The 26,693-nt window shown below is 33.3% G+C and overlaps 3 protein-coding genes across 4 annotated transcripts; all 3 read left to right on the plus strand.

Moving 5' to 3' along the window:
• Positions 1–7,939: 7,939 nt before the first annotated feature.
• Positions 7,940–11,561, plus strand: LOC141652563 (FCS-Like Zinc finger 8-like). The gene is made up of 3 exons (XM_074460085.1): positions 7,940–8,615; positions 9,067–9,954; positions 11,153–11,561. The coding sequence occupies exons 2-3, from the start codon at positions 9,071–9,073 to the stop codon at positions 11,220–11,222; spliced, it is 954 nt and encodes a 317-aa protein (XP_074316186.1). The 5' UTR covers positions 7,940–8,615; positions 9,067–9,070; the 3' UTR covers positions 11,223–11,561.
• Positions 11,562–17,988: 6,427 nt separating this feature from the next.
• On the plus strand, positions 17,989–23,278 carry LOC141652564 (late embryogenesis abundant protein 3-like). 2 transcript variants are annotated; one of them, XM_074460086.1, is made up of 5 exons: positions 17,989–19,307; positions 19,431–19,812; positions 20,629–21,286; positions 22,012–22,265; positions 22,722–23,278. In XM_074460086.1, the coding sequence occupies exons 4-5, from the start codon at positions 22,035–22,037 to the stop codon at positions 22,923–22,925; spliced, it is 435 nt and encodes a 144-aa protein (XP_074316187.1). In that variant the 5' UTR covers positions 17,989–19,307; positions 19,431–19,812; positions 20,629–21,286; positions 22,012–22,034; the 3' UTR covers positions 22,926–23,278. The 2 variants fall into 2 exon arrangements, with proteins under 2 accessions (XP_074316187.1, XP_074316188.1); XM_074460087.1 differs by lacking the exons at positions 17,989–19,307; positions 19,431–19,812; positions 20,629–21,286 and having other exon boundaries at positions 22,006–22,265.
• LOC141653908 (uncharacterized) lies at positions 18,158–18,622 on the plus strand. The gene has a single exon (XM_074461775.1). It carries the CDS (start codon positions 18,158–18,160, stop codon positions 18,620–18,622), a length of 465 nt encoding a protein of 154 aa, XP_074317876.1.
• Positions 23,279–26,693: the final 3,415 nt, after the last annotated feature.

Consider the following 26,693-nt stretch of genomic DNA (forward strand, 5'->3'; position numbering starts at 1 on the left):
GGGTTTATATTTTGGAACAAAAAATATGATAAGATAGTTAAAGATTGGAGATATTCTAGATGGAATAAATATTTAATCATCTTTTTAATGTTAAAGAGACACTAAAGCCAAGGTTAACGGTAGTGATTAGATTATAAAGCTTTGAGGTAATAACTTTAAAACCTAACTTTAGATATTATGATTTATGAATACAAATATACTTTATATATTTTTGATTTATGGCGGAGCCAGAATGTAACTTAGCTGGGTGAAAAAGTTCTGCGAGGTAAACGATAATTGAGTAAGGAAAATTCGAAAAATATTCACAGATTTTAACTCAAAACTTTGAAATTTTCATCCTCGCTTGCCTCTACACTAGTCGTTCCTTAGCGATCCGCCACTGCCTCTACACTAGTCGTTCCTTAGCGATCCGCCACTGTCTACATTTTGATGTTTAATCACTTTTTTTTGGGACTTTGCCAACATAATAAAAAAATGTGAATATCGTTCAAAAGCCTTTACTTTTCGACCACTAAACTAAGATACCATCGACTGAAACGTTCAATTATAATTCATATAATAGAATAAATATCCAAAATTCCTTTTCAATTGTCCTATAGTTTCAAAAAGCAAGGTCTCCTAATATAGTTGAGAATATAGTAGTCCTAATAAGGAGAGGGGTCATCTAAACACACTAGTTTAGGGAGAAATGGCATGTGAAGTAGGGCCTAGAAATTGATTTATCCAATTATATGATTTATGAAAAATGACAAAAGTAATTGATGTAATATGCAACTTGAAAGAGATTGTACACCAAAAATAATGCACTACTACGAAATGGCATTTTTGTAGATCATTGTGTTGAGATAGTAGTAAGTCTTGCTTACAATCGTATAGTAAGTTATAACGAAGGATTGGAAAATACCATCACCCAAAAAAGTGTTAATTTGGAAGGATTTATACTCCATTATAAATTATTTTTGTTTACAACAGTTATGAATAAGAATTTGTGTTGAAATAATAAAATTGAATAAAATTGAGAAATTACTTGTGAAGAGTTATTATAATTTGATGAACCAAAGCAAGTATTGCTTCCATGGGCAATGTCCCGTGGATTCTTACTTAGGTAATCTTTTTACCTCGTGCGTACTAGGTAAACTCACCGATATATGTGAAAATGTATGAGCTACGTAGATTAGGTTAAGTATTTATTTTTACCAGTTTGACGACTAATGGGGTTCCAAAGCATAATCTCAAGTCAAATTATTACTTCGGTTAAGATTTTAAACTTGACACACATGAGCATGTAATGTAATAATGTTTTAACTAACTGAGTTAATCTATATATGCCAACGTGCATAATAAGTCATTTAGATTGTTTACAGAATTACATTTGCATTTGGTTGTAAAATAATTGAGAAATAACTCGTTATTATGATTTGTCAACACGTGAGTGTCCTACATTAACAATATGAGGAGGAACTTCCCTACTCTATGAACCATGAAAGTTAAATATTGTGCACTTCGTCCACTAACATGATTTTTACGTACACGAGCAATAGATTACGACGTATTATTTAGAATAAATTTATCTTAAGTTGTAGTGTAAGAATGATCTAGAAAAGTGTTTAATTGTGTGCTAATATTGAATACAGTAATAAGCAAAAGAGTATATCGTGTAGTGGCTGTCAATCCAAGTAGACTTAAGCCATAAAGCCTGAAAGGTGCCCTTAAAGAGAAGGGATATTTTGTGCATATTTCGATTTCATGCATGGATAAACAAGGCAACATAACGCACCCTTACTTAGCTTTTTCATGACCAAAGTCTAAGATCTTTATGTGAACGATTCCTATCTACTTACCCTTTATTTTAGAGCATGATAGCTACATATTCATTGGCGGGTTAGTAGGGACGCTTGTTCCTGTTGAAAAATGTTAAAAGTATAAAATCGACGACCTTGGACTCCAACCATCAGTTTAAACTTTTTCTTAAGATGGTTTCTTGACATGTTATCAGAGTCATATGACTAAAAGGTCATGCGGTTCAAATCTCACCGCCTCCCCTTTCCAAAGTGGAATACTAATTACTAAGCACCAGCCTCTAATTATCAGCTTAAACTTTTAATTTTTCCTTATATCATAACCTGTTTAGTGTTTACCCTCGTTCAAATTTTCCGCCTCGACTAAATTTAAAGCCTAACTCCGCGACTTTATAATATCTACTTTGTCTTCATTTATGATTAAAATGTGAGGGCAAAAAAAAAGCTGCAAAATAACATGTTAGTGCAATAGTGCATGCTAAGGGCCTATGCCTTTAGGTGATCTCTTATACAAAAGGCCCACATTTATTAACTTTGTGTTCGATCAATGATGATGGATGTTCATGTTGGGGGTGAAAAGCTACCAAGAGACACAAATTTTAGTGCGTGAAGAATCTTTGAAATTTGAGGACATATTTTGATAGAATGAAGGAAATTAGTATTGTAAATGATGCATTGATATGATGTGATTATAAATTTTGAGTAATGTGTTTGATGCAAAGTTAAGGACAAACTAGTGAAAAAAATAGGTAAATTAACTATATAGGCCAATTGTTGACAAAAGGACTATTAAGATTAACATACAAAGTAAGTCATAACAAAACTAAAAGAAATTAATTACTACTACGTATTTCGTTATGAAAAAAATACTACCTCTTGTGTGCTACGCAATATAGAAATATTGAAATTTCGATTGGTAGCTCAAAATACATATTCATTTATCAATGATATGATCTATTAAAATCAGGTCTGATGATAATGACCGAGAAATACTGACTGCATATTTGATGTAGTAGGTAAGTTACCGACCGACCTAAAAGCGGACGGTAAAAGACTTTATTATTGTTTTCTTTTTCCTCTTATTTTCATGCCATTATTTCACCCTTTTAATCAATTTTTTTACTTCTTTTGTGCAAGTATATTTCTTGGTTTACTCTTATAAAATGAAATTCACATGAAAATTAAATATATATGAAATTGTTATTTATGTAAATTGCATATTTACGTGTGAAAAATCACTTACTTAACCCTTCAATAAAATGACTTTCTTCGTTATATAAGAATTAGAATTTTATAGAATATTCTATTTTCCATAATTTTGAGCCGAACAACATTACTTTTAATGAAATCATAGTCCTCCATATTTTCTAATTCACCTGCAGATATCAGTTATCTTAACTGATAAAGTACAAAAAGTGGTACACATGACTTTCGTTCAAGCCCCAGCCAACATTATACGGGTATATATTTGCCTTTGTTAAGCTTCCTAAACATAAATTAAAGAGCACGTAAGTCTTGTATAAGGCGGTATTACTCATAGGTAATTGTGAAACGCATCTAAACACAAACTTGTTAGTAAGTAAAAATGGTTATTTAAAGATACCGTTTTACGATAAATATGTGAACCGCCTTATATATACACAAGTATTATCATAAATCATGTTAGCCTACAAAATTGAGAAAATGAGTAGGGCTTGTGGGTTTATATATATTATGCAACCTTCGAGCTTACTCCCTCCATTCAACTCCACACTACCATTATCTATTTTGTACACTATTCATAGTTAAGCCTTCAATTTCAATTTTCTCTCGATACGTAAGTGAAAATATATTCATGTGGGATCTTGTTTTATTCGTTGTTACGAGTACATTAAAAATATCTAACTTTTATATTTTTTGCAAATACGTAGCTAACGATATTTAGCGCGTAAAAAACGCGTTGGCAAACGTGAAAAAAGAAAGTGCTAGTGTGGAGTTGAATGGAGGGGGTATTAGTCAGCATTAGTTGACTTTGTTGCAAATTCAACTATTCAATTAAAACACGTTCATCTTGCATTTGAAGTCACTTTTGAACGTACGATTATTATATTCATACAAATATTTACTTATCTTGATCTTTTCTTCCAAGATTAATGCATGCATGATATTAACCATTAATATTCGTAAGTCTCTTTACAATGGTGAACATTGTGATATACATAAACAACCACCACACACCTACGAAACTACAATGTCAAATATGGAGTACTATTTCAACCATCAAAATAAAATTTATACTAGTATTGACTCGATTGGGGTTGGCGTGGTGCAATATCTTTAGTAAACGATAAAATATATTTATGATCAATTAAATCATTGGTAAGTACTTGTTTTAAATTAACTAAAATTTTTTGGTTCGAACACTTAGAATGTAATAGTGTTAAACCTCATAAGAAACGGGTCTTCTCCGTTCTCACATATGGTCAATTGGTCATAACTGACTCAAATTAGGACCCCATAATAAAATAGATTAACAAAAAAAAATATTATACGTATTGATTTTTTTTCCCATACAATTTCACATGAATATAGATTAACAAACAAATATTAAAATAATCTATTTATGATATGAAAAAGGTAAAAAAAAAATATATAATATAAGAACAAAAAGAGTAAATGAAAATACTTTTATACTCGCTCATAGTCGCTCATTTCTTCCCTCTTTTCTTTTTCATGGTAATCGAATTTTCTTCTCTCTTTCCTTTTTTTTGGAAAGGTTTGTGTGGTCCAAATTCATTTGCACGTGGGGTAGAGTGTTTTGTGTGGTCTAAAATCATTTCCTTATTTCTTGTGCAAAATGGAAATTAAGGGAAGAAATGAGCGACTAGAAGGGAGTATTTAATACTCCCTCCTATTCATTTTAACTCCCCCCTTTCAAAAGGGCACGCAAATTAAGGGGATAATTATTTTATCGTAAAGTATTATGGTGATGTAAGGTAATTGGAGAGATGGAATATATTATTGTGAGGTAAGATGATTAAAATAAGTATTGTTGTGGAGTAATGTGATTAAAATAAGATAAAAGTATGAGTATTGTGGGTATTGTTGTGGGGTAAGGTGATTAAAATAAGTATAAAACTTTACTAAATAAGGAAAGAGGGAGAGTTATATGAATAGATGAAAAAGGAAAGGGGAGAGTTAAAATGAATAGGAGGGAGTATTTCATTTGTAGCAACTCTTACTTAAGTTATAACCGTTGTATCTTCCGGCCATTTTCTAGGGAAGAATCTTCCCTAGAAAAAGGTTGATCTAAATAGTGTTACACTCCCGTCATAAATTACAACGATTATAAATGAGAATTTGTGTATTCATTCGCGAGAATCAGAAATCAAACTCCGACTACACTCATATAGTCATAAGTCATATAACTTCATTTGTGTATTTTACTTTTTTCTCTTATCTGTCTATTTAACCTGTTTTACTCCGTATTATTTAAGAAGGATAAATGGGTAAATAACTAGTAATGTGGGTCATTGATATGTAGGAAGAAGAGCAGTTAGTAAATAACGTTAGGAAACGTCATGAAGATAAAACCACATACAAATGCGTGCAATTTCTGTCCTTTCTAATCTCTCTATTGTTCATAATATTCAACACCCACATTCAATTGATTCATGTACTTCAATTTTTATACGCCATACATACGCAATACGGTCACCCTACGAAATTATGCTCATTTCTGACAAATCACAGTGCAGCAGATACATTATTCAGGAGGGAAGCCCTCTTCACTAAACGACAATTTAGATATTGTCATCATTTTTGCTTTGGTAAGTATGAAATCCCACACGATTTGAGTTTATTTTTGTGTACTTAATTACGTCTTAAACTATCTTTAATTTCCTTAGCACTAAGATTAAGACTTGTTAATTATCCCAATGTAAGATCATCAATGAGTTTGCTTCACCAACCTTTTAATAGTGTACAATGCCGATTATGGATTAACGGTTTTTTTAACGTGTATTTTAAAAGTGTATTTATTTGTAATTGGACTTCTCAGACAAATATCTTGTAAATCTTACCACATTTAGAACATTAGTGTGTGTTATTAGGACATACGTTGTTGAAGGCTATCATGTCCCACATTGAAATAACTATGATCATCTATAATTAAGATTGTATTTTCTGGTATAATTAACGGTTCTTTCTTTATTGTATGTTTATCGAGGAGTTATATTTTATTTTACTTTGTATGTACCCGTTTATAATTTGAAATTTTATTTGTAGTAACTAATGCATGTTTGTATTTTTTAAAATGTTTATTTCTTAACCGGGTATGAATTTCGACTTTTCTAACCCATTTACAGGTACTTATACTCCGTAATCAAAACTTATCTAAAATAAACCATAAATTATTAGTAAGAATACACTAATCTAATTGTTTGTTTAAGGAGTATCAAAATTTATAGAATGGTCTTAGTCAAATGAATCACATCCTCCCATTGTCTTTCATTTTGTTATGTTCCTAAAAGTTGCAATAAAATGGCTCATATACTCCCTCCATTCAACTCCACTTTACAAGTATTTTATTTCCGTCCATTCAACTCCACTTTACAGGTTTCCTTATTTGGACATGTAAAAGACTTTTCTATCCTTATTGAAAATCTATATTTACAAAAAATGTCATTCATACCCCACACAAATCCACCATAAAACTCACCTTTATATTTTTTTAATATCTTTAACCCCACCATTCCCTTTCCCTATGTACTTTTAATAGTTTTTTTAATCCGTTTCTTAATACCCGCGCAAAAAGCAATGTTGCAAAGTGGAGTTGAATGGAGGAGTACTAGGTAAGAGAGCCATAAATATATAATCTCGTTTTTTTGTCCACCTGTCAAAAAAAAAAATTATTATACAATGGTCTTAGTCAAATGAATCACATCCTCTCCAAAATTGTGGCAAATGGATAAATAATCAACTACTTTGTCTTAGTCAAATGAATCACATCCTCTCCAAAATTGTGGCAAATGGATAAATAATCAACTACTTTAAATTTTTACTTTTGAGTCATATTTATATTTGAAACGATACTGAAGGACATATGCACAAAATTTGTGCCCGACATCTTGCGTAGCATGAATAGAATGGGTTCTCGAGTCTAAACATTATATTATAAAAGTAGAAGAGAGATTATATCATTTGTATGAAGCATTTGACATAAATTTAAATGTTTTAAGTATTTTGACAATTACAAATATTTTACGTTGGAATTTGACTTTATAAAAGTATCAAAATCAATAACTTTATCGACCTAAAATATTAGAGTACCCTTTAACTTAGGTAATTTTCCCATGTCATATCAACACATGCTCAAAGAGTTAAGTTAATTAAAATCTTGTCGACTTCTTTTTCTAATTAATGAAAATCAACTAACACAAGCTATAAAAAAATCAGCAGCTATTGCGTAACAAGGTCACATACTGTGAGAAAGTCACATTGTGTAAAAAATATTCATTTATTAGCAACAAATGAATAATCTTTTTACAAAAATGGACTGTATCACGATGTAAAACCGTCTTACACTATAATTTGTGTAAAAAAAATTATTCATTATCAACTTTCCAATTTCCATGTCCTAACAATAATATGACATTCACCTTAAAATAATTTAATACATACAATTAGTAAATTAGTTTTAATTATCAACTTACCAAATTTAAACCTCCCTCGTCATAAATGTAGACATCAGATCGAGCCTAATCGCCTTGAACAAATGGAATTAGGCTAACCGTTACCTTTTTTTTATTGTTAAGACAATTTTGATGTTGATACGGTTCAAATTTAAATCATAGGTACCATACCTCATAATTTTATCAACTAAGCTATTTGACATCTACTACCATCGTAATTTTATCCAACTCAACTTTATCATAATAACTTGCAAAAAAAGCTATAATTACATGTCATTTTTATTAGGAGATGAGGATCAACACAAACAACACTCCAACATGCAATTCTAAGCAACTTAGAGGGCCTATGAAGCAAAATAATTTCTTAAACAAAAAAACAAAAATAATGAAAATGACCCACCTCTTTAATTTTTCATATAAGTGGGCCCCATTTTCTTTATAATTGACACTCATCTCATCTTTTTATAAAGTCCCTCAAAAGCTCCTCACCATTTCCAACTTACTCAATTTTTTCCTCTCTTTTTTTCCATCTCTACAAAAATTAAAAATCACAACATTCGTGGGTTTTAGTTAGTTTTACAAGAACAACAACAATAACACTAATTTAAACTCAAACACTTACCAAAATTAATAAAAGTAAAAAAAAAAAACTGAAAAAAGTGGATAAAAATTCACTTTCACAGTTTTACCACGTATGCGAAATTTATGGAATTTCTGTAACACTCATCAACCGATTTTTTTCTAGAATAGTCCAAAAAAAATTAATGGGTAAAACATTAATTTGTTGGGTTTTTTTTATTGGGATTTGAGAAAACTACTAAATTCTGTAGCTGAACAACTGCAGTAGCATATTCACTGCTAGTTTGTTTTCACCTTTTTTTCGTTCAAAGATTTGTCCTTTTTTTACTTACTTTGTGAAATATGCATTTGATTTTGCATGTGTTTTTGGGCGTTTCTTTGATTATTTGATGTTTTTTGTTGGTTAATTAGTGGAGAAAGTGAGAAAGTTTTGATCTTTTTGTGAATCTAACTTGTTTTTGTGAGTTGTGGAGTGTTTTGAGAGATCCAAGTTGTGTTCTTTGAGCTAACAAAGTTTAGTTTTTTGGTGGGATTTGAGCATCTTCAATCAATTTCCTAAAGAAAGGTACTCCCCCGTCTCAATCATTTGTTTACTTACTCATAGAATTAAGCTTTAAGTTGAGTTCTTTACTTCTTTGTACTCTCTGTCCCGATTATTTGTTTACCTTTGATTAAAATCCGTTGAGAAATACATTTGTGTTGAACTCTTGCATGATTGATGATTTGTATTCTTAGAATTAAGCTAAAGTTGAGTTCTTTACTTCTTTGTACTCCCCCTGTCTCGATCATTTGTTTACCTTTGATTAAAATACCGCTTGCAGTTACATTTGTGTTGAACTTTTGCATGATTGATGATTCGTATTGTTAGAATTAAGCTAAAGTTGAGTTCTTTACTTCTTTGTACTTCCTCCGTCCTGATCATTTGTTTACCTTTGATTAAAATACCGCTTGCATAGTTGCATATACATTTGTTTTCGGCTTTTTGCATGATTGATGATTTGTTTTGGTTGTTGAAGGTAAATGCTGAGGAAAAGATCAAGATCAGTAACAAGCAAACAATCTATAGTTGGTGATCAAATTAGTAATAATCCATGGCTTCCACCTGAAAAACCAACAAAACCCACCTCATTTTTCTTAAATTCTCCAAGATTTTTCAAGAATTTGTTCACTTGTACTAATAATAGTGATCAAATGATGAGCCCAACTTCAATTCTTGACAAAAACCCATTTTCTGTTGTTGCTAATTTCTGGGTTTTCGACAATAAATCTCCGAAACCGCTCCCAAACAACACAAAACATCAACAACAACATGCTTGGGAAGAGCTAAGTCATAAACAAGGTATTGGGCTTGCTCTTATTGATGAAAACCTTGAAACCAACAACAATAATTTCCCAAAACCCGAAACAAAACAACAAAAGAGAAAACTTGTTGTTTTTGGTTCACAGTTGAGAATTCAAGTACCATCTTTGACAAATTCCTCTGTTTTCCCCTGTTTTTCCCCTGAATCACCTAGAGAATTTGGGATTAAGACCCCAAGAAACAATCTTTGGTCACCATTTGGAAATAAGGATCCTAATTCCCAAGTTCATCCTGTGGAATCAATCGTCGGAAATCGAATTATTGATGGCAATGAGAGTCTTTCAATTGATGATATCGACGAAGAATCCGAGGATTATACTTGTGTAATCTCTCATGGTCCTAACCCTAAGACTACTCATATTTTTGGGAATTGCATTGTTGAAAGTTGTTGTGGAAAAATTGTTGGGTCACCTTCTTTTTCATCTAAGAGAAATGGGTATTTTTCGAATTTGGAGAATTCGATTCCGGCACCTGATAATTTCCTTAGTTTTTGCCATCATTGTAAGAAGAAGCTTGGTGAAGGGAGGGACATTTACATGTACAGGTATATCTTTCAGTTTCTTCTCGTTTCTTTCAATTGTGTTTTTGTCATTGTAGTTAAATAGTTAATGTATGCATCTCGGAAAGTCGGAAACCACCTGGTGTCGCTCTATCATTGCTGCTCGACGAATTACATCTTATGTTCAATGTTTGTCTATCGGTATCATTGCTGGTCGAGGAATTACATCTTATGTTCAATGTCTGTCTATTGGTTTCATGTTGTGTTTGTATCTTTAAAACCACCTGGTGTCGCTCTATCACTATTGGTCGAGGAATAACATCCTATGTTCAATGTTTGTCTATCGGTTTCGTGTCACTCCCTTGTGTTGATGTGATTTAGCACTATGAAATAGATTTAAAGAAACATAAAAGCAACTAAGAACTAACATCAAAGAGTGGTGTTAACTTTATGATTTAAGAGTTTGTGCTCCATGTGATCAAATCATTCCACTTTAAGTCATAGCTTGTTGATTATATGTGTAGGATGCTTTATGAAAGGATCATTGCTTTGGATTATTAGCACTAATAGTCTCATCAATTGGATGATTTTTATCATGTAGTATTACATTACAATATTACATATGAGTTTTTTTTTTTTTGGCAGCACATTACATATGAGTTGTTTACTAGAGTATCATTTCAAATGAGTCAAAAGAATCATTATTTTCAATTTTGGAATATGATAAACTAATCTCCGGATGATTCTTTGATCGTGAAGTAGTAGCGAGTCAATGCATTTGATGACGGATTGTTCATGAGTTAAACATAAGCCCAAACTTGGCAAAATTAGCCCGACTGGTAGTGAGCATGACCCGTAACTCGGACTGGCTTGAACAATATGAGTATATGACTTGATCCGAATGGTTATTGTTGTGAACTGACTATTATGCATAAAGAACATGATAATAATAGACCCAAAAATGGCCTGATCTCGAAATGATCAAACCCGACCCGAACCTGTAAACCCAAAAATGACCGACCCGAACTCGAGCTGGTTGACCCGTTTCCCAAGTCTAGGCTCTATACATTCGACCTCCTTATCCTTCTTATATCATTCGGTCGTTAAAAACTGCATCGATTGACTGGTACTTCAAAAACCCGCAAATAATCTATTCTAGTAAATTGTGCCATACTATAATATGACAAATTGTTATCAAAAGACTAATTTAGGTTCCACTTTTTTGCTCATGATTATAATGCAGAGGGGAAAAGGCCTTTTGCAGTGAGGAATGCCGTTGCCAAGAAATGCTTTTTGATGAAGTGGAGAACTAGGAGTGTGCTCTCAGCATCTTCAAACCATAATCAAGAACAATTTGCCCTACCTAAAATAATAATAATAAGTTCCTAATTTTTCCCAACTAGTAATATAATTATAGTAACCTTAGCTAGTTGGAATTTTTTAATGTTATCTTTTTACCATTTCTCTACTCAAAATTATTGGTTTTTAGTTTCATAAAAAATTTTGTACACCAATGTGAGTAAGAGAATAGAGAGTGGAAGAGGATTAGGAGATGCTGAGCTATGTGACATATTGTGAAGGAAATTTGTAGTCTTTAATCTTTGTTGAAAGTAATCAAATGAATCATGAATGACCTAAGTTTTGATTCTCTATTTTTTTGGCACATAGTTTCTTTTGGATTTCAGTGGGTGATGTTGAATTATTGTTCATGATGTTAATATCTTCTTCTCAATTATTTTGATGCTCAAGCGATAATCGTACCGTACGAATAGCGGTTGGTTGTAAGACAGGTATATCCGTCTTAAGAATAAATGCATCAGATAAGTATATAACACCCCACCCTACTTAGATCAGTTCATAGACTATACAACTGGATGTACAATGTTATTGTACATCCAGGGTTATTTTAGTCTTTTTCTAATACAATTATTAAATCCTAAAATAATAAACCTAAAACAAATCAAACGTAATCCCTCTTTTCCATAACTGCTTCCCTATTCTAACTACTGATCTCCATCTTCTTCCCTTATACTTAATTATCTTCCCCCTCTAAATTATTCAATCAACTATCACAACTCTCATTCTTCAATCAAAATCATTAAGAAATTAATCAATTTTTACCATCAATGGTGGACGGAGCTTTATTGGTTGATTGCCGATGGCTCGAATTCTTTATATATCCATCTTTTTTACATTATGCCTTACATAATCATCCTCTCCCTCTAATTTATTTAATCTATTATAACTCTCTTTCTTCAATCGAAATCAATTTTTACTATCAATGATTGATGATGGATGGCTCGAATTCTTCATATTTAAGCTCGAGTTCTATTGTCAATAACGCATCTAGTATGTGTAATAGCTCGACTTCTTAGATAACTTGGAAAAGCCTTGGGAAATTCAATTGGCAAGTCACGCGCGCATCAGGTGGAGCTTTAATGGCTAATAACTGATGGCTCGAATTTTTTTTTATATAAGCTCGAGTTCTATGTTCAATAACACATGTATTATGGGTAATAGCTCGACTTCTTATATGACTTGCAAAAGCCTTGGGAAATATAATTGAGAAGTCATGTTTAGTTATATCATACTGTTCAGCAACAGATCAATAAGGATATAAAAGTAACTTAAAAATAGTTTGTATATAAAATTTCAACAAAAAACTCTACATTACAATTAGAACTAAAAGACTAGATATAGACTCAAAATCTCATGTAAATAATATTTTGTTGAACCATTAGTAGATGTAATGCCAAGAACTCGAAACATATACTAAAAATATGAAGAATTGTTGAAATGGGTAAACATAACCTCAAAATATATAGCTCGAGTTCTTTATATATTAGCTCGAATTCCTCAAAATATATAGCTCGAGTTCTTTATATATTAGCTCGAATTCTAGCCAGATGTATAATGAGCATTATACAACTGGATGTAGGATCCTATTTGTGTACTTAGATAGATGTGCCTTCTGATCGTCCCTAGACATTTTGCCTTTGTCCATATATGATACCAGAATTCTGGTTGCAAATTAAACTTGCACAGTGGCGGAGCTAGGATTTTAAGGCAGCGGGGCGAAAATTTTCAGCGGAGGCGAAAGGGAAATATTATAAGGGGGTCTCGAAAAAATTTGAAAATTTTAACTAAAAATTTCGAAATTTTCAAACTTCAGCGGAGGCGACCGCCCCTACTAGCCCCCCCTCGCTCCACCACTGAACTTGCATCTCCATGATCGCAATGGCGGGCCTTTGGGACTTTGGATAACTTTGTTTTAGTTTCGGCCATCACTAATCATCAATGCAACGAGTTCATTCCAATACGTCAACTCGTGTAATTTTTATCAGATTCCATTCATGAATAACTTCGGTTTTAGACAAGAAGACGATCCTAAATCGTTAGTTTCTAATCAAGATAAGAGGGAATATTAGAATTTATGTAAGAGGGTGATACTGAAATCGAGTATTAAGCTATCACACTTTCCGCCAATTTTTATTTTTATTTATAAATTAGATGGCCAATCATGCATCATAGGAATACAATAATACAAGTAGGGAAGTAGGGTTACGGAAAGGGACCCAAAGTAAGTTATACCATTAAAAAATGTCGTGTCTTCAGTGTCTTGTTTGTCCATCTTTGTTGATCAATAATTATCATCATCTCTTCAAAGATTCAAACCTATATAATTTGTCCATTTTATTTTAGTGTAACAATCGTCCAAACAACTACAATTTGATAACAACCAAATTTCATGACATAACTAGAAAACTCAATTATTATTATCTATATGTATTACTCTTGGTGGAGTGTATAAGTTAACTAAACCTTATTTATAGGTTTATTAGTTTGCTTTGCTTATATCTAATCACATGTAATAATGTAACTTAATGAAAGATCTATACCTAGTGGTGGAGCCAGAAATTGAACTCAGCCGAGGCGAATAGATAAGGTAAACTTGATAAAACTTGGAACATTTTAACTACAAACTTTGAAACTTTCATCCGCCTGCAGGATGAGCACCCTGCTACTCTGCTGGCCCCCTAGCTCCACCACCGTCTATACTTTCTTTTAACTTTAATTGAATCATACAAACTAATTCTGAGTGGTATTTAGGCTAATTAATAAGAGGTGAACTCATTAATTATATGCCATTCATAAATGTACGGTTTTACTTCGTTTTAGTTTTCTATATGACCAATAATAAAATATCTTTTAAGATCGTTATAAAACATGAAATGGTAAAAAAAATATAGTTTTATCACTCGTTACTGAATGTATGGATTACTTTTATACTCTTGCATGTTTAAAACCGGCTTCAATTAAAATTTGCTAATGACGAATATTTCGCTATTGCACACACAAAAGCCCTTGGAAGAGAGTATTCTAGCTACCTGTAGCATTATCATCGCCTACTATACCCATGAGGCCATAAACACTTAGATCAACTAATAAAGAGTTGTTATAACCTAATCAGAGGTCTCGAATTTAAGCTCTAAAAATGCAGCAATATTAAAATTCATGAGTTTGAGCTTAATCAAACTAGTGATCCTACCTGAATCGAATTCGAATAAAACCGAATGATATAAAATAAAATCATCTGCCTATAGTGACCTATGAGTACTCTTATCCTTGTTACCAATAATAATATTATTGAATAGTTAATACACCTCACACAATAATAAGGTGGTCACAAAGTCTATAAACCTTAATGCAAAAACTTGATTGCTGCCCTACCCACCCAGGACTCAGGTTACTATCCACAATCATTTACTCACCTATAACGACTTTGTTCAACCATGTATTATGTATATAAGAATAAGACGACCTTTATTATTAATGAAATTGCATGACTTTTTAGGGAAGCTAAATAAATAAAAATCGTCTCATTTGTATTGTCCTATTTAATTAGTGGTTATACGGAGTATTTCATAATTCGCAATAAAACATCATTATTACCACAATACCACGTAATTTAATATTTTAGTTGTCATAGTTAATTAACCTTGTCATCATAATGATATATTATCTGTCTTAATCATTTGATGAATTATATAAGAATAAGATCTCTGTGATTGTTAATGAAATTGTAAGACTTTTTGCGAATGCTAAACAAAAATATGATCGTAACATTTGTATTGTCCAATTTAGTTAGTGGTTGAATTTAACAATTCGAAATGATTTCATTATTACCACTTAACAAGTTAACATATTATTTTAGTTGTCATAATTGACCTTACCAGTATGATACTTTACATGTTACGATCATTTGAAATTATATAAGAATAAGACTTCCTTGATTGTATGTTAATGAAATTGCATGACTTTTTGCGGAAGCTAAACAAAAATATATAATCATCTTATTTGTATTGTCCTATTCAGTTAGTGGTTATATTTGACAAATTTCGAAATGAAATATATTATTACCAGTTAACTTAAATATTTTAGTTGCACTAATATCATGATTAGCATTATAACATTATGATTAACAATTCGAACTGCAATTTCATTAATACCACTTAACTTAAATTAGTTAAATAACTTAGAAACTCTTAATCCTTAAACCCAGAAAATGACTTAAACTAACGATTTATAACTTCAGAATTATAGTTAATAAATCGAGAAAACTCTAAATTAGGGACATTTGTTGTCCAAGTTATTTGTTATATAAAATAGGAATATACAACTTGTGTTTAAATAATATCCAAGAAAATAGTAAAGTAATTAATAGGAAATTCCACATAGATTAGTGATCTTAAAAGGGAGTTAGCTGTGAGACAGCTCAACGATTGTGCAAGGACTTGGCTTAAAAAGAACTCTTTGGGTTGTATTTTTGTCCAAAATACAAGAAACGTACGCATATTACTTGTACACATTAACACAAGTAGTACACAATTAGAACACTAATCTTTATAATAAGGACCACTTGATTATGAGCTAAAATTAATTAATGTATTATTGAAATTACTTATCGTACTTGTCAATCCTAATTTCAAACCATACGTCAACTCGATATTTCTCCAATTTCTTGGGATAGTCTTAGTCGGTATAAGGTATTATGTCTCTCACTAAATTAGTGAGAGACGGTCTCTCATGAGACTTACTGATTTGCAAATAGTGATCATTTAATGCTAAAAAATTTTAATACCATCTTCTAACGTGGTTTACATCTAATTATAGGATCATGATATTAGTTCCATATATGCAATACGGTTTCACATAAGATTTATGTTTAAACCAAGCTCGAAAAAAAAAAAAACAGTGACGTAGAGCTGGCAAACAATGACACGACACGAAAATAACGGGTTTGGGTTGAGACATAATGACCCATTTATGTAAGTGGGTCGACACGAACACGGACACGGTATTTAATTGGGTCGGGTTTGGGTTGAGTTCTCTAAACACGAACCCGACACGAATAACCTATTTACTAAATTAATCATAACTTTTCTTGATCATCATCGCATAAATGTATTTACACTTTCCATATATTGACACACATGAAAACACGACAGGAACCGAACACGAAATTAACGGGTTAGGGTTGAGTCTTGATGACCCATTTATGTAAGTAGGTTGAAACGAACATGACACGAAACTTAAATGGGTCAGGTTAGGGTTGAAGGGTTTGTGACCCTTTTACATGTGACACGAATCCGACACGACCTAATCTGTTTGCCAGTGATGGGAGAAGCAAAAAGTATTGAAACCCCAAAATTATACTACTTCGTAGTGGGTAAATCAATGGATAGAGTTTTTTGTCGAATTGGACGGGTCTCACATTTCTAGTATGAGACCGTCTCATAAGAAATTAATTAGTGTGATCGTATAGACGAAACAAGTAAACCTCTTCGACCTTCCAACTAGCATTACCAACCTTTTCTAAGATTATACTCTATATAACCAACTTCTCTGTTTGTATTCGAATTGTTCACTATAATTTCATTACTCTGAAAGAACGTTTCCGACTATGTCGAAAATTCACTGCATTATCAAGCTAGTCTTTCAGGTTGGTACTTGATCATCATCAGATTAAGTGACTTAAATTTCTTGATCGTTAAACATGTTGATTGTTTGCAATTCACAATGCCTTAAATGTTCATCACATTTACAGGATTAAGAAATTCAGATTATAGCCCAATTGCTCATTTTAGCCCACTTAAAGTCGGGCTTGGACCAATCAATTAGGCTTATACCCTCGCTCCGATTAGGCCCATGATCACCTCTAATCCATAGTCAAGTAGTCATGAATTTCTCTTGTGTATACCGTCCGGTTCAATCTGGATTCGAGCTGGGTAGGACCATTGGGATGGTAAAGTTCTAACTCATGAGTTTTAACAATGTTGCATTCTGATTTCTGAGAGCTCGACCTCAGTTAAAACAACCATTTAATAATCATGATGAGTAGTCATCCTTAATTACGAAACATGCCTTTGAGGAATTAACACAGTTGTTTTTCTATAAACAGTTTAATTAATGCTAATATTGTATAAGTATAAACAAAGAAAAAATGTATTAGTAGATTTTGAACTTATTTTTTAAGTTTAGCTTATAACATGCTTATAACATTACTCGTTTACGGTCTACCCCTACTAAAATTGTAAAATCGCGACTCTACCTTGTAATCATTGACCTATAATTAGTTACCTACCAAGAACATTAAGTTGAGTCAAGATCCTCTTTATTTCTCTCTTTTAACGGCCCAGATTGTATCTTAGCAGCATCAAACGATCATACAATTATGTATAAAAATAAATGCATAGAGATCTCAATTACATTAACTTGCTATCCTTTCATCATCTCAATTTGTTACATGTCATTATCCTCCTTTTCCCTTGTCTATATCACAGAATCATTCTCTTTTTCTTTTCCATTATCCTCTACCAAACCAAAAATTTATATTTTACCAATCCAAACCCAATATATTTTGCTCAAAAATAAATTTATTCAATCACGACAAATATTATATATTATCCCTTAGAGAATCACGCCCTATCTCCCATAATAATAACACAAGAACGGAAATATTATTTATCCGCTTCTTTAAAACTGAATAAAGTTAAAAGGAAAATATCGGTAATATTCAAAAGGAAACACAATCACACGCACAAATAACAAAATCCGAAAGGAAAATCAAATCATTCCCAAAAATCCCAATCATTAACCAATCAAACCCTAATTTCTCACCCCCAAATCAAACGCATCCAAAATCAAAATCAATTCAATAAAATTAGGGTTTAATTCCCCCAAAGTTATGAAGGTCCATCCAATCCCAAAAAAACGCAACCTAACTCTCCGATACGACACCGCATCATCACCATTATCGAAGAAGCTCCGTCGACTTCCTCACATCTTCGCGAAGGTTCTAGAACTCCCATTTCACTCCGACGCTGACGTGTCAATCGAGGAGACACGTGGCTTCTTCAAGTTCACCGTGTCAGACACCGATGTGAGTCCCGATGTGGTGGCGGACACGGTGGAGATTCATCCTGGTGTGACTAAGATCGTTATTCGCTCGAACTCGGTCGCGGCTGTATCCGCCACGACTGAATTCGAGCTTGATTTGTGGAGGTTTAGATTACCCGAAATGACTCGACCCGAACTTGCTTCCGCTGTTTATGATAGCGGAGACTTGGTTGTTATTGTTCCTAAGGGTGGGGATGGTCATAGTGATGATAGTGGTGATGATGGTGACGATGGTTTTGTTATTGTAAATTAATTTATTAATTAATTACTCTTTCCGTCCTAATCATTTGTTTACGTTTTATATTTATTGCTGCTGGCAGTATTTTAATCAAAGGTAAACAAATGATTGACACGGACGAACTAATTAATTATATGATTCGGTTAGTGATTACCTTAGTTAATTATCCCACTTTTTTGTTTCAATTGGGATTTTAATTTTGTTGGATCATGTAATTGGAAGGAATTGAATCTTGAAATGATTAGTGGTTTAATTGGCACTCCTTTTGCACTTGTGATCACCCATTTTGTTTGTTTACCTTTTGATTAGATAGTATGACCAATTTGGATTCCCAATTTGAATATGCGATTAGCTCAATATAGAGTATAATTCAGTAAAGCTATAGCCAAATGTCATAATTCAGATATTCAATGTAATTTGGATCTGTAGTTTGCGCGAATTGATACGCAATTTTGTAGGTAACTAAGTGAATCGGGTAACTTAGTTTGCAGTTTGTCGGGATATTTTTGAAATGTTGTAGATGTTTTGTGTGATCCCTAAGTGACCGTTCTATGGGATGATTCATGTGAGCTAACCCCAAGTCATTTTGGGATTACGGCTTTGTCGTTGTTGTTGTTGTTGGAATGATTCATGTGAGCTGACCCCAAGTCATTTTGGGATTACGGCTTAGGCAAATATTGGATTTTTTTTTATGATAACAGTAGGATATGTTATGGTTAGTAGTTCAGTAGAATAATTATGATAATGATGTTGATATGGTATGAATTTGAGCGGAAACTGGTGCCTTTTAGATTAGCTTTCGGTGATGGTGAGGTATCTGTAGCGAATATTGGGGTGGTGGTGGTTGTTGGCAAATATCTGATTTTTTTTTTTTTTTTATGATAACAGTAGGATATGTTATGGTTAGTAGTTCAGTAGAATAATTATGATAATGATGCTGATATGGTATGAATTTGAGCGGAAACTGGTGCCTTTTAGATTAGCTTTCGATGTTGGTGAGGTATCTGTAGCGAATATAGGGAATCACTGTGATTTTATCAACGAGAAGTGATTTGGATGTTTAATAATTGGGATTCTTTAGTTTATATCTTTCCTGGGATTTGCTCGATTGTTTGAACTCATCCGTTTTACACTGTTTTACACGCAATTAATGGTAAAACTTGGCCTAGAGTTTTTGTTTACATGGTATTTCATACTTCCATGTAGTAGTTTGTGTTGACTTATTTTACCTCAACATTATAATCCGAAGAGTTTATCGTGATTATGATGGACTATAGATAGAATTTACAGAAATTTATCAACCAAGAATTCTAATAGTAGAATTAGCCAAGAGGTTGGCTTATCAATTTACAGATAATTGAGTCTTTGGATCATTTATATAATTCTTGAGGGAGGTCAATTGTATAAATGCTTGAGTCTTCGCATTATAAAAGTTTTTGCATTAGACTTAAATCATAACGATGAGTATGTTTATTATGTTTTTATTCTTCTTTTCGTAGTGTAGAATTTGTTTTATATTGATAATACTACTTACAACAAATGGCTGGAGATAATGATATCCCTATGCCAAGTGCCACACTTGCACGCGAGTCCTGGCTCAAAACTTTCATGGACCACATGATTCCGTCCACCCGACTGAAGAATGACGGGTCCAACTTTGCGGACTGGGAGGCATCATTAAGGAATGCTGCCATTGCTAACGGTAAGCTCAAGTACTTAACTGAGCCAATACCGCGAAACCCAGACCCCAATGCAAGAGCTAACGAGTCACTTGCTTATAGTGACTTCGTCATGGAAGCGGGTGCGATAAAGAACGTACTTATTTTTGCAATGGAAACGAATTAGCAAAGACGCTTCATTGCCCAAGGTGCAAACAAGATTTTCACCACGCTCACTAATGAGTTCTCAAAAGCACCGAGAATCGTTACTTATGAGCATACCTGTCACTTCTTTGATGCGAAACTCCAGAAGGGCCAATAATTATTATACATTTAATCTGTTTATATTTGGTGTCCATGTAGGAGGCTCATATTTGCAAACTGTTTATATTTGGTGTCCTGACTCCTGAGTCCTGAAGCTGCAGCCGTACCCTGCTACACAATTTCTGAGCTACTGTAACTGTTCGTTTTGATTTGTGTTTCTACTAAGTATTCAAAGATTGTCTCTTGTGTTCATCACAGCAAATGTGATTCGTGGTTGATAGTTATGCTCTGTTATTATTTGTGATTGGTTTCACGATTGAGCGACCTTTTGTAATGTTTTATGTCTCATTTTAGCATTGGCGCTGCAGTTCGTCTGGTAATTTCTTCTTATTATCAGCACTCTGATGTGTAGTTGTGCATTAAACCGCCTTCAGGAATCCTCAACTCCTTACATGATTGACAGTTTTGTGTGATTACCTTGTATTTAGGGGTTGAATTTCTTAGCTTTCGTATTGTCTGAATCACTGATTCTCTCACTGTTTCGAGTTCAACAGCGTTTCTGACTTCATGGATTATGTGACGGTGGACTCTGGTTTAGACTCTTGAAAGACGGCTATGAAGGCCCGCTTCACTGATCCTTGAGTCGGTACTCGCTACTGACATTGCCATTGACAGATTTTAGCAGTAAAGGCCGGCCCTTTATTGAGATTTCCAGGTCATATGCCTTGCTATATGTCGTCGTCCATGCTCCTATTTGGTACGTATCGGTTTCCTTTATCAATATTCCCTTCGTCATAATCTTTTTTTTATCCTTTGTGAAAGTTATTTTAATTAAAGATAAACAAATAACTGAACGGAAGTTAGATATATATGTAACATTTGTTTGCTGTCAGAAGATTGTTAATTTATAGCGGTCTCGAATGCATCTTATGATCTTATGAACATGGTGAATTGGTGATTAGTGTTCAACACAACTATCTCCATATTGAACTTGTGACATATAGTTGAAAGCTAATGTGAAGTGTCGAAGTAACGTAAGTTGAACTTCATATTCACTTTTGACAGTTGACATACCCTCCAATTGACTCGAGCCGAGCCACGTATAAGCACAGTAAGTCTCTTTTAGACTATAGTATCCGTCTAAGGTGAAAACGGGTTACACATGTTCCGATTAGCATATATAGGAAACTTTTGTTAATCCCTAGGCATCCAGCCTTTATCTTATCGACCATACTTAACCCGTCTCAAATTAAACAAGTAGGTGTTGGACAAGTGGTCCTATATTTCAAGTTTAGTTTACGTAAAACATAAGATGTCTGAATCTTGTGAAACTCTATCTAAAGTTATACGTGTAAGAAGTAGGGAACATTATATTGCTATATGACATGTGTTCCTCAAAAATGGCACAGTTTCCAACATTGTCAAATATTCTGATAACATTAACAATTGAGCTAGTTAAGTGTATGTTAACTTGTTCTGTAGCGGGGGTGAGTTAAAGAGGAGATATGGCAGAAAAACTAACCATAGGTACTGCATTAGAAGTAGCTGCTACTGTCATTGGTGATAAACCCGTCAACGAGAGCGACGCGGCCGCTATTCAGGCGGCCGAGATGAGGGCCACTGGTACCACAGCTCCTCCGCCGACTGGTGTTGGAATTGAGGCGCAAGCTGCTGCTATGGCTAATAATAGGAGGATTTATGATGATGATATGACTACTCTTGCTGAAGTTATTGGGGTAATTTTTCCTTTTTTGCTGAATTTTTCGTTCATATATTTTCTCTTTTAAGTCGTTTTCGTACGTTTATTCAAAATTATATGAGAAATTTCATACAAATGTTTGGAACTTAGTACATCAGAAGGTATATCGATATTTCTCTTCAGTTCTACAGGAGTACTCGTCTTAAGTGTCTAACGATACGTTCTAACCGATTCGCGATTCCTTGTGAAACTTATGGCAAGATAATATATGACACCTTTTTAAAACATTTCGTGGCTGTATACGTCAACTAGCTTAGTTGGTAAAGTCATGAGATGTGGTACTCATGATCTGGGTTCAAGTCACGTCAGTACCAAAATCGCTTTGGTGACTTCTTATACACCCAAAAAAAAAAAAAAACATTTCGTGTCGTGAATGTTGTATTTATTACTGATTCTTTTTTCTTTTTTTTGGTTAAATTTGATAAAATTGCAGAATGCTAGGGAAAAACTGGAAGCTGATAAGGAAGTAACACAAAGGGATGCAGAAAAGGTGAGAGCAGCAGAGCTGCAAGGGGATGTAGAAGGTATAATTGGCGGTCATTTGCTACGCGACTTCCCTAAAGAGTCCCTTACTCCTGGTGGTGTTGCTGAGGTTGTTGCCACTGCGGCTACCCTTAACCAACCATCTTCCACTTGAACCAAAAAATGACGTAGTCAGTGGTCGTTCTGTGAACCTTAAAGTCGTGTGTTGCACGATTTTGTTCGGTTTTGATTTTTGTACTCTGTTGTTGCGTACTGCATCTGTGTTTGCTTAGACAGCGTGAGATTGCGTACATTCAACCCCTTGCCCGCATGATGCCATGTTTCCTGGACGTACTGGAGAATGTTGTTGAATAGAATGAATACGGAGTACTTGCTTTTGTATACGAGCAAAGGGGTTGAGCTCATATGATCTTATCGATAATGTTGTTTTCGGCTGAACGCTGATATACATTTTTTATTTATATTTTCGCTGAATAAATTCACAACGGTGAAGTGTATTTACTATTTTGTGCCCTATTATTATTCACAAGATATTTTACCGATCACAAAAAATGTTGTATAGCAGTGTCTTACCAGCCATCACCGTAGGTGGTAGGCCCAATATTAAACAATATTCCGTAATACGGAGTTATTAAGCTTTTTATTATTTGATGATTTGTTATTTTATACTCCCTCCTATTCTAAATAACTGTCCCATTTGCCATTTTCATCTATTCACATAACTGTCCCATTTGCCATATTTGGACATGGTTTTTTACTTTCCTACCCTTAGCTCTTTTTTTTTTATTTACCACCCCAACCACCCATAACCCATCATATTCAATACTTTTCATTATTTAACTCATATATTCTTACCCCTATACAATAATTTTCACTATTTTAACTATATTCCTTAATTTTCGTGTCATTGTCCAAATGGGACACTTATTCAGAATAGGAGGGAGTAATTTGAACTAATATACTGTAGTTTTTAATACGTTGGTAGTATCAAGTAGTCGAATAAAAGTTGTAAAATTGTATAATGCGAGTATCATCTTATAAATTGACCCGTTCTTTATTAGGATCGTCTATAAACCAATGGCCCAAATAAGAAACTTTAGAATAGATCAAGAATGGTCGTAACAGTTCGATTGATCTGAAATGATTTTCTTTTGTTGCTCGTTATTTAAATTACCATAACGGGATGCAATGTGTGACGATCCGCACACTTCGAACCTTTAGATTTATTTATGCTTATGTAATTTCATTTCCCTTGTACATTTGTAGTAAGTATTTTCTTAGTAGTTTTAGAATAGGTTTCCATAAATAGGTATATCGCTATTCTACACTAAACTTGTAAATTCAATGTCTCCCCTAGTGCTTGATAAACACTAGTGCTTGACGCTCTCGTTGCAATCCTGTCGAGTGTTGCCGAGACCCGAGTATCGTGCTAGTGAGTGATCCTTCACTAGTCCGAAGAGCCTTGTCGCTTGCATCTTGCCTTGAGACGGGCAAGGGTGCGCGCCACGGTTCGGCTAAAGTACCGGACCGTGACACAATGTCAAACATGTTTAAGGCCGTCCTAATAATATAGGTGTATTATTGATCATCATCACAATTTTAAAATCAAATTGAGATTAGCTGTAGACGTGCAAGGAGTGGCATTGTTGTGGCAACCATGTCGCTAATAAGGCCTCATAGTGAAGACTATAAATAGAGGACGACATACTTGAGTACGAAGCATCACAAATACATACATACATACATACATACATTTAGCGCAATGGCAAAGCTATTCAGTGGAATCCTCGCAATCATCGTCGTTACCTTCTTTGCTCTTTTTGTTATCTCGGCTACCGCCCAAGAAGGTATCCAAATCTTTCCATCATTATTCACTTAGCTTAATTATTTTATGTATGGATTTCGCAAAAAAAAAAAGGGAATCGTTTTAAATATTTTTATAAATCATTTACGTATTTTAGATTTTTTTCGAAACCCATATTATAGCTAGAGTATGAGAATAGGCGGTTGACTCCGTTTGAAATTAAGACAAGTTAAATATAATCATTTTAACATTTTATCTATACCTTTTTACCATTAAATAATCACTTTTATTACATAAAATAAATTGGTGACATTGTTCTCCTGGGAGACTAACGGGTGAGAAGATGCTAACGTTTGTAAATTGTTGAAATGCATGTATGCAGATACCCTGTTGACTTGCGTGAGAAATAACTCAGGTGAAGATTGCTCAGCAGAGACAACAATGAAAATCCTGGGAATGAACTCCATCTCTCAATTGGAAACCATCTCTGATTGCTTGGATGTTGACAGCATTGAGAATTGCCCCGTCGTCGCCGGGACGGAAAATACTGACCAGATCGACTCCCTAGTAGATTGCGCATTATCTACAAATCTGCTAGAAGAGTGTATGGACCTTATTAGAAGGCTGGAAATTAATATTGATCCATAATATGGATTGCAAAAAACAATTGGTTTACGGCATATGCCTAATTAATACTTTCTCCGTCTTAATCGTTTATTTTCCCTTTTTGAATTATTTTAATTAAAGGTTATCGTCATATGTTTGGGATAAAGGGTATCGATCATCATTCATAATCTGGATTTTCCTTTCACAGTATTACAATAATATTCTTATTTTTATTTTATTTCTATCATTTTGCACCTGTAATTTAATTGTTTGTGGTTATGAATTTTCTTATGTAATATCAAAATGTATGTTTCTTTGGATTTATTTGAGCATTTTCTTTGACCGAGTATTTGTTATTGTCGTTGTATACATACTCTATCGGCTTAATTTATAACTTTATGATTTATTGGTAAAACAATTAAGGAAGTCAATCAATCATAATATCTGTTGAAATACAAGTGGTGATCGATTGGTCACGTAAAAATATTTAGACCATGTTTGTTATTCAGTAGATTAATATTAGCGGAAAAATTAAGGAAGTCAATCAATCATAAAATGTTTGGAAAACATATCTGAAGCAGATTATAAATGACGAAAAATTCTTGGCTACACTCGGTGTACAAGATTATCGTACAACCTAGCCAATGATAAACCTTTAATCATATTCCACTCAGATTTTGCTTTATTATTTATGGAGAGTGTGGGTAATTCTAATATTCTTATTAGCTAGGGTGTACGGTGACGTGGTGCACCGGGTGTACCTAAGAACTTTTCATAAATGACATATTAGATTGACAAGTTTGACTAGAATATTTTTCAATTAGCAGAGTAATTAGCGGGTTTAGGTGACAATTTTAGTTACTATAACTTTACATCATTAAATCAAATGGTCATTTTATTATGAGGGCTGATTTTCATCGACGACGTTTTTTAAAAAAAGACGATAACTACCCTTGCATTCACACACCACTTTCTCTCTCTAAAAAATTTCCTATCAAATTCTACTAAAAATCAACTAAATTAAAAAAAACCAACAACAACAATTAACAAGATTAATTAACATGATGGATCTCAAATTACCGGTATGTAAACAACTTAATCGTTTCATTATTTGCTTAATTTTCATTTTTTTTGCGCATCGTTAATTCTATTCGATAGTTGATTTACGTCACTATTAACTTAGTAGTAGCGAAGATTGCCATTGTTGGAGGTAATTCTCTAGAAGATGTATCAAATATGGAATAGATGGTGTGTGGAAATTGAAATACAAAAAAACTTGTATATATAGTATGTATAATCCTACTAATTTGAATCAAATTCTATGTTCTACAGGAAACTGCATACGATATTTGGACTTGGGAATTAGCTGGAGGGTGAAGTTTGGATGGGATTCTATATATTAAAAGATCGATAGATTTCTTATGATGTAAATATTCTGTAGCTGTGTTAGAGTATGTACAAGAGTCATGAGCCAAAAGATAGATTTCTTGGACACTTTAAACGTGTGATATA

This window comes from Silene latifolia, chromosome 4 (assembly GCF_048544455.1).
Source record: "Silene latifolia isolate original U9 population chromosome 4, ASM4854445v1, whole genome shotgun sequence".
Classification (NCBI taxonomy): Eukaryota; Viridiplantae; Streptophyta; class Magnoliopsida; order Caryophyllales; family Caryophyllaceae; genus Silene; species Silene latifolia.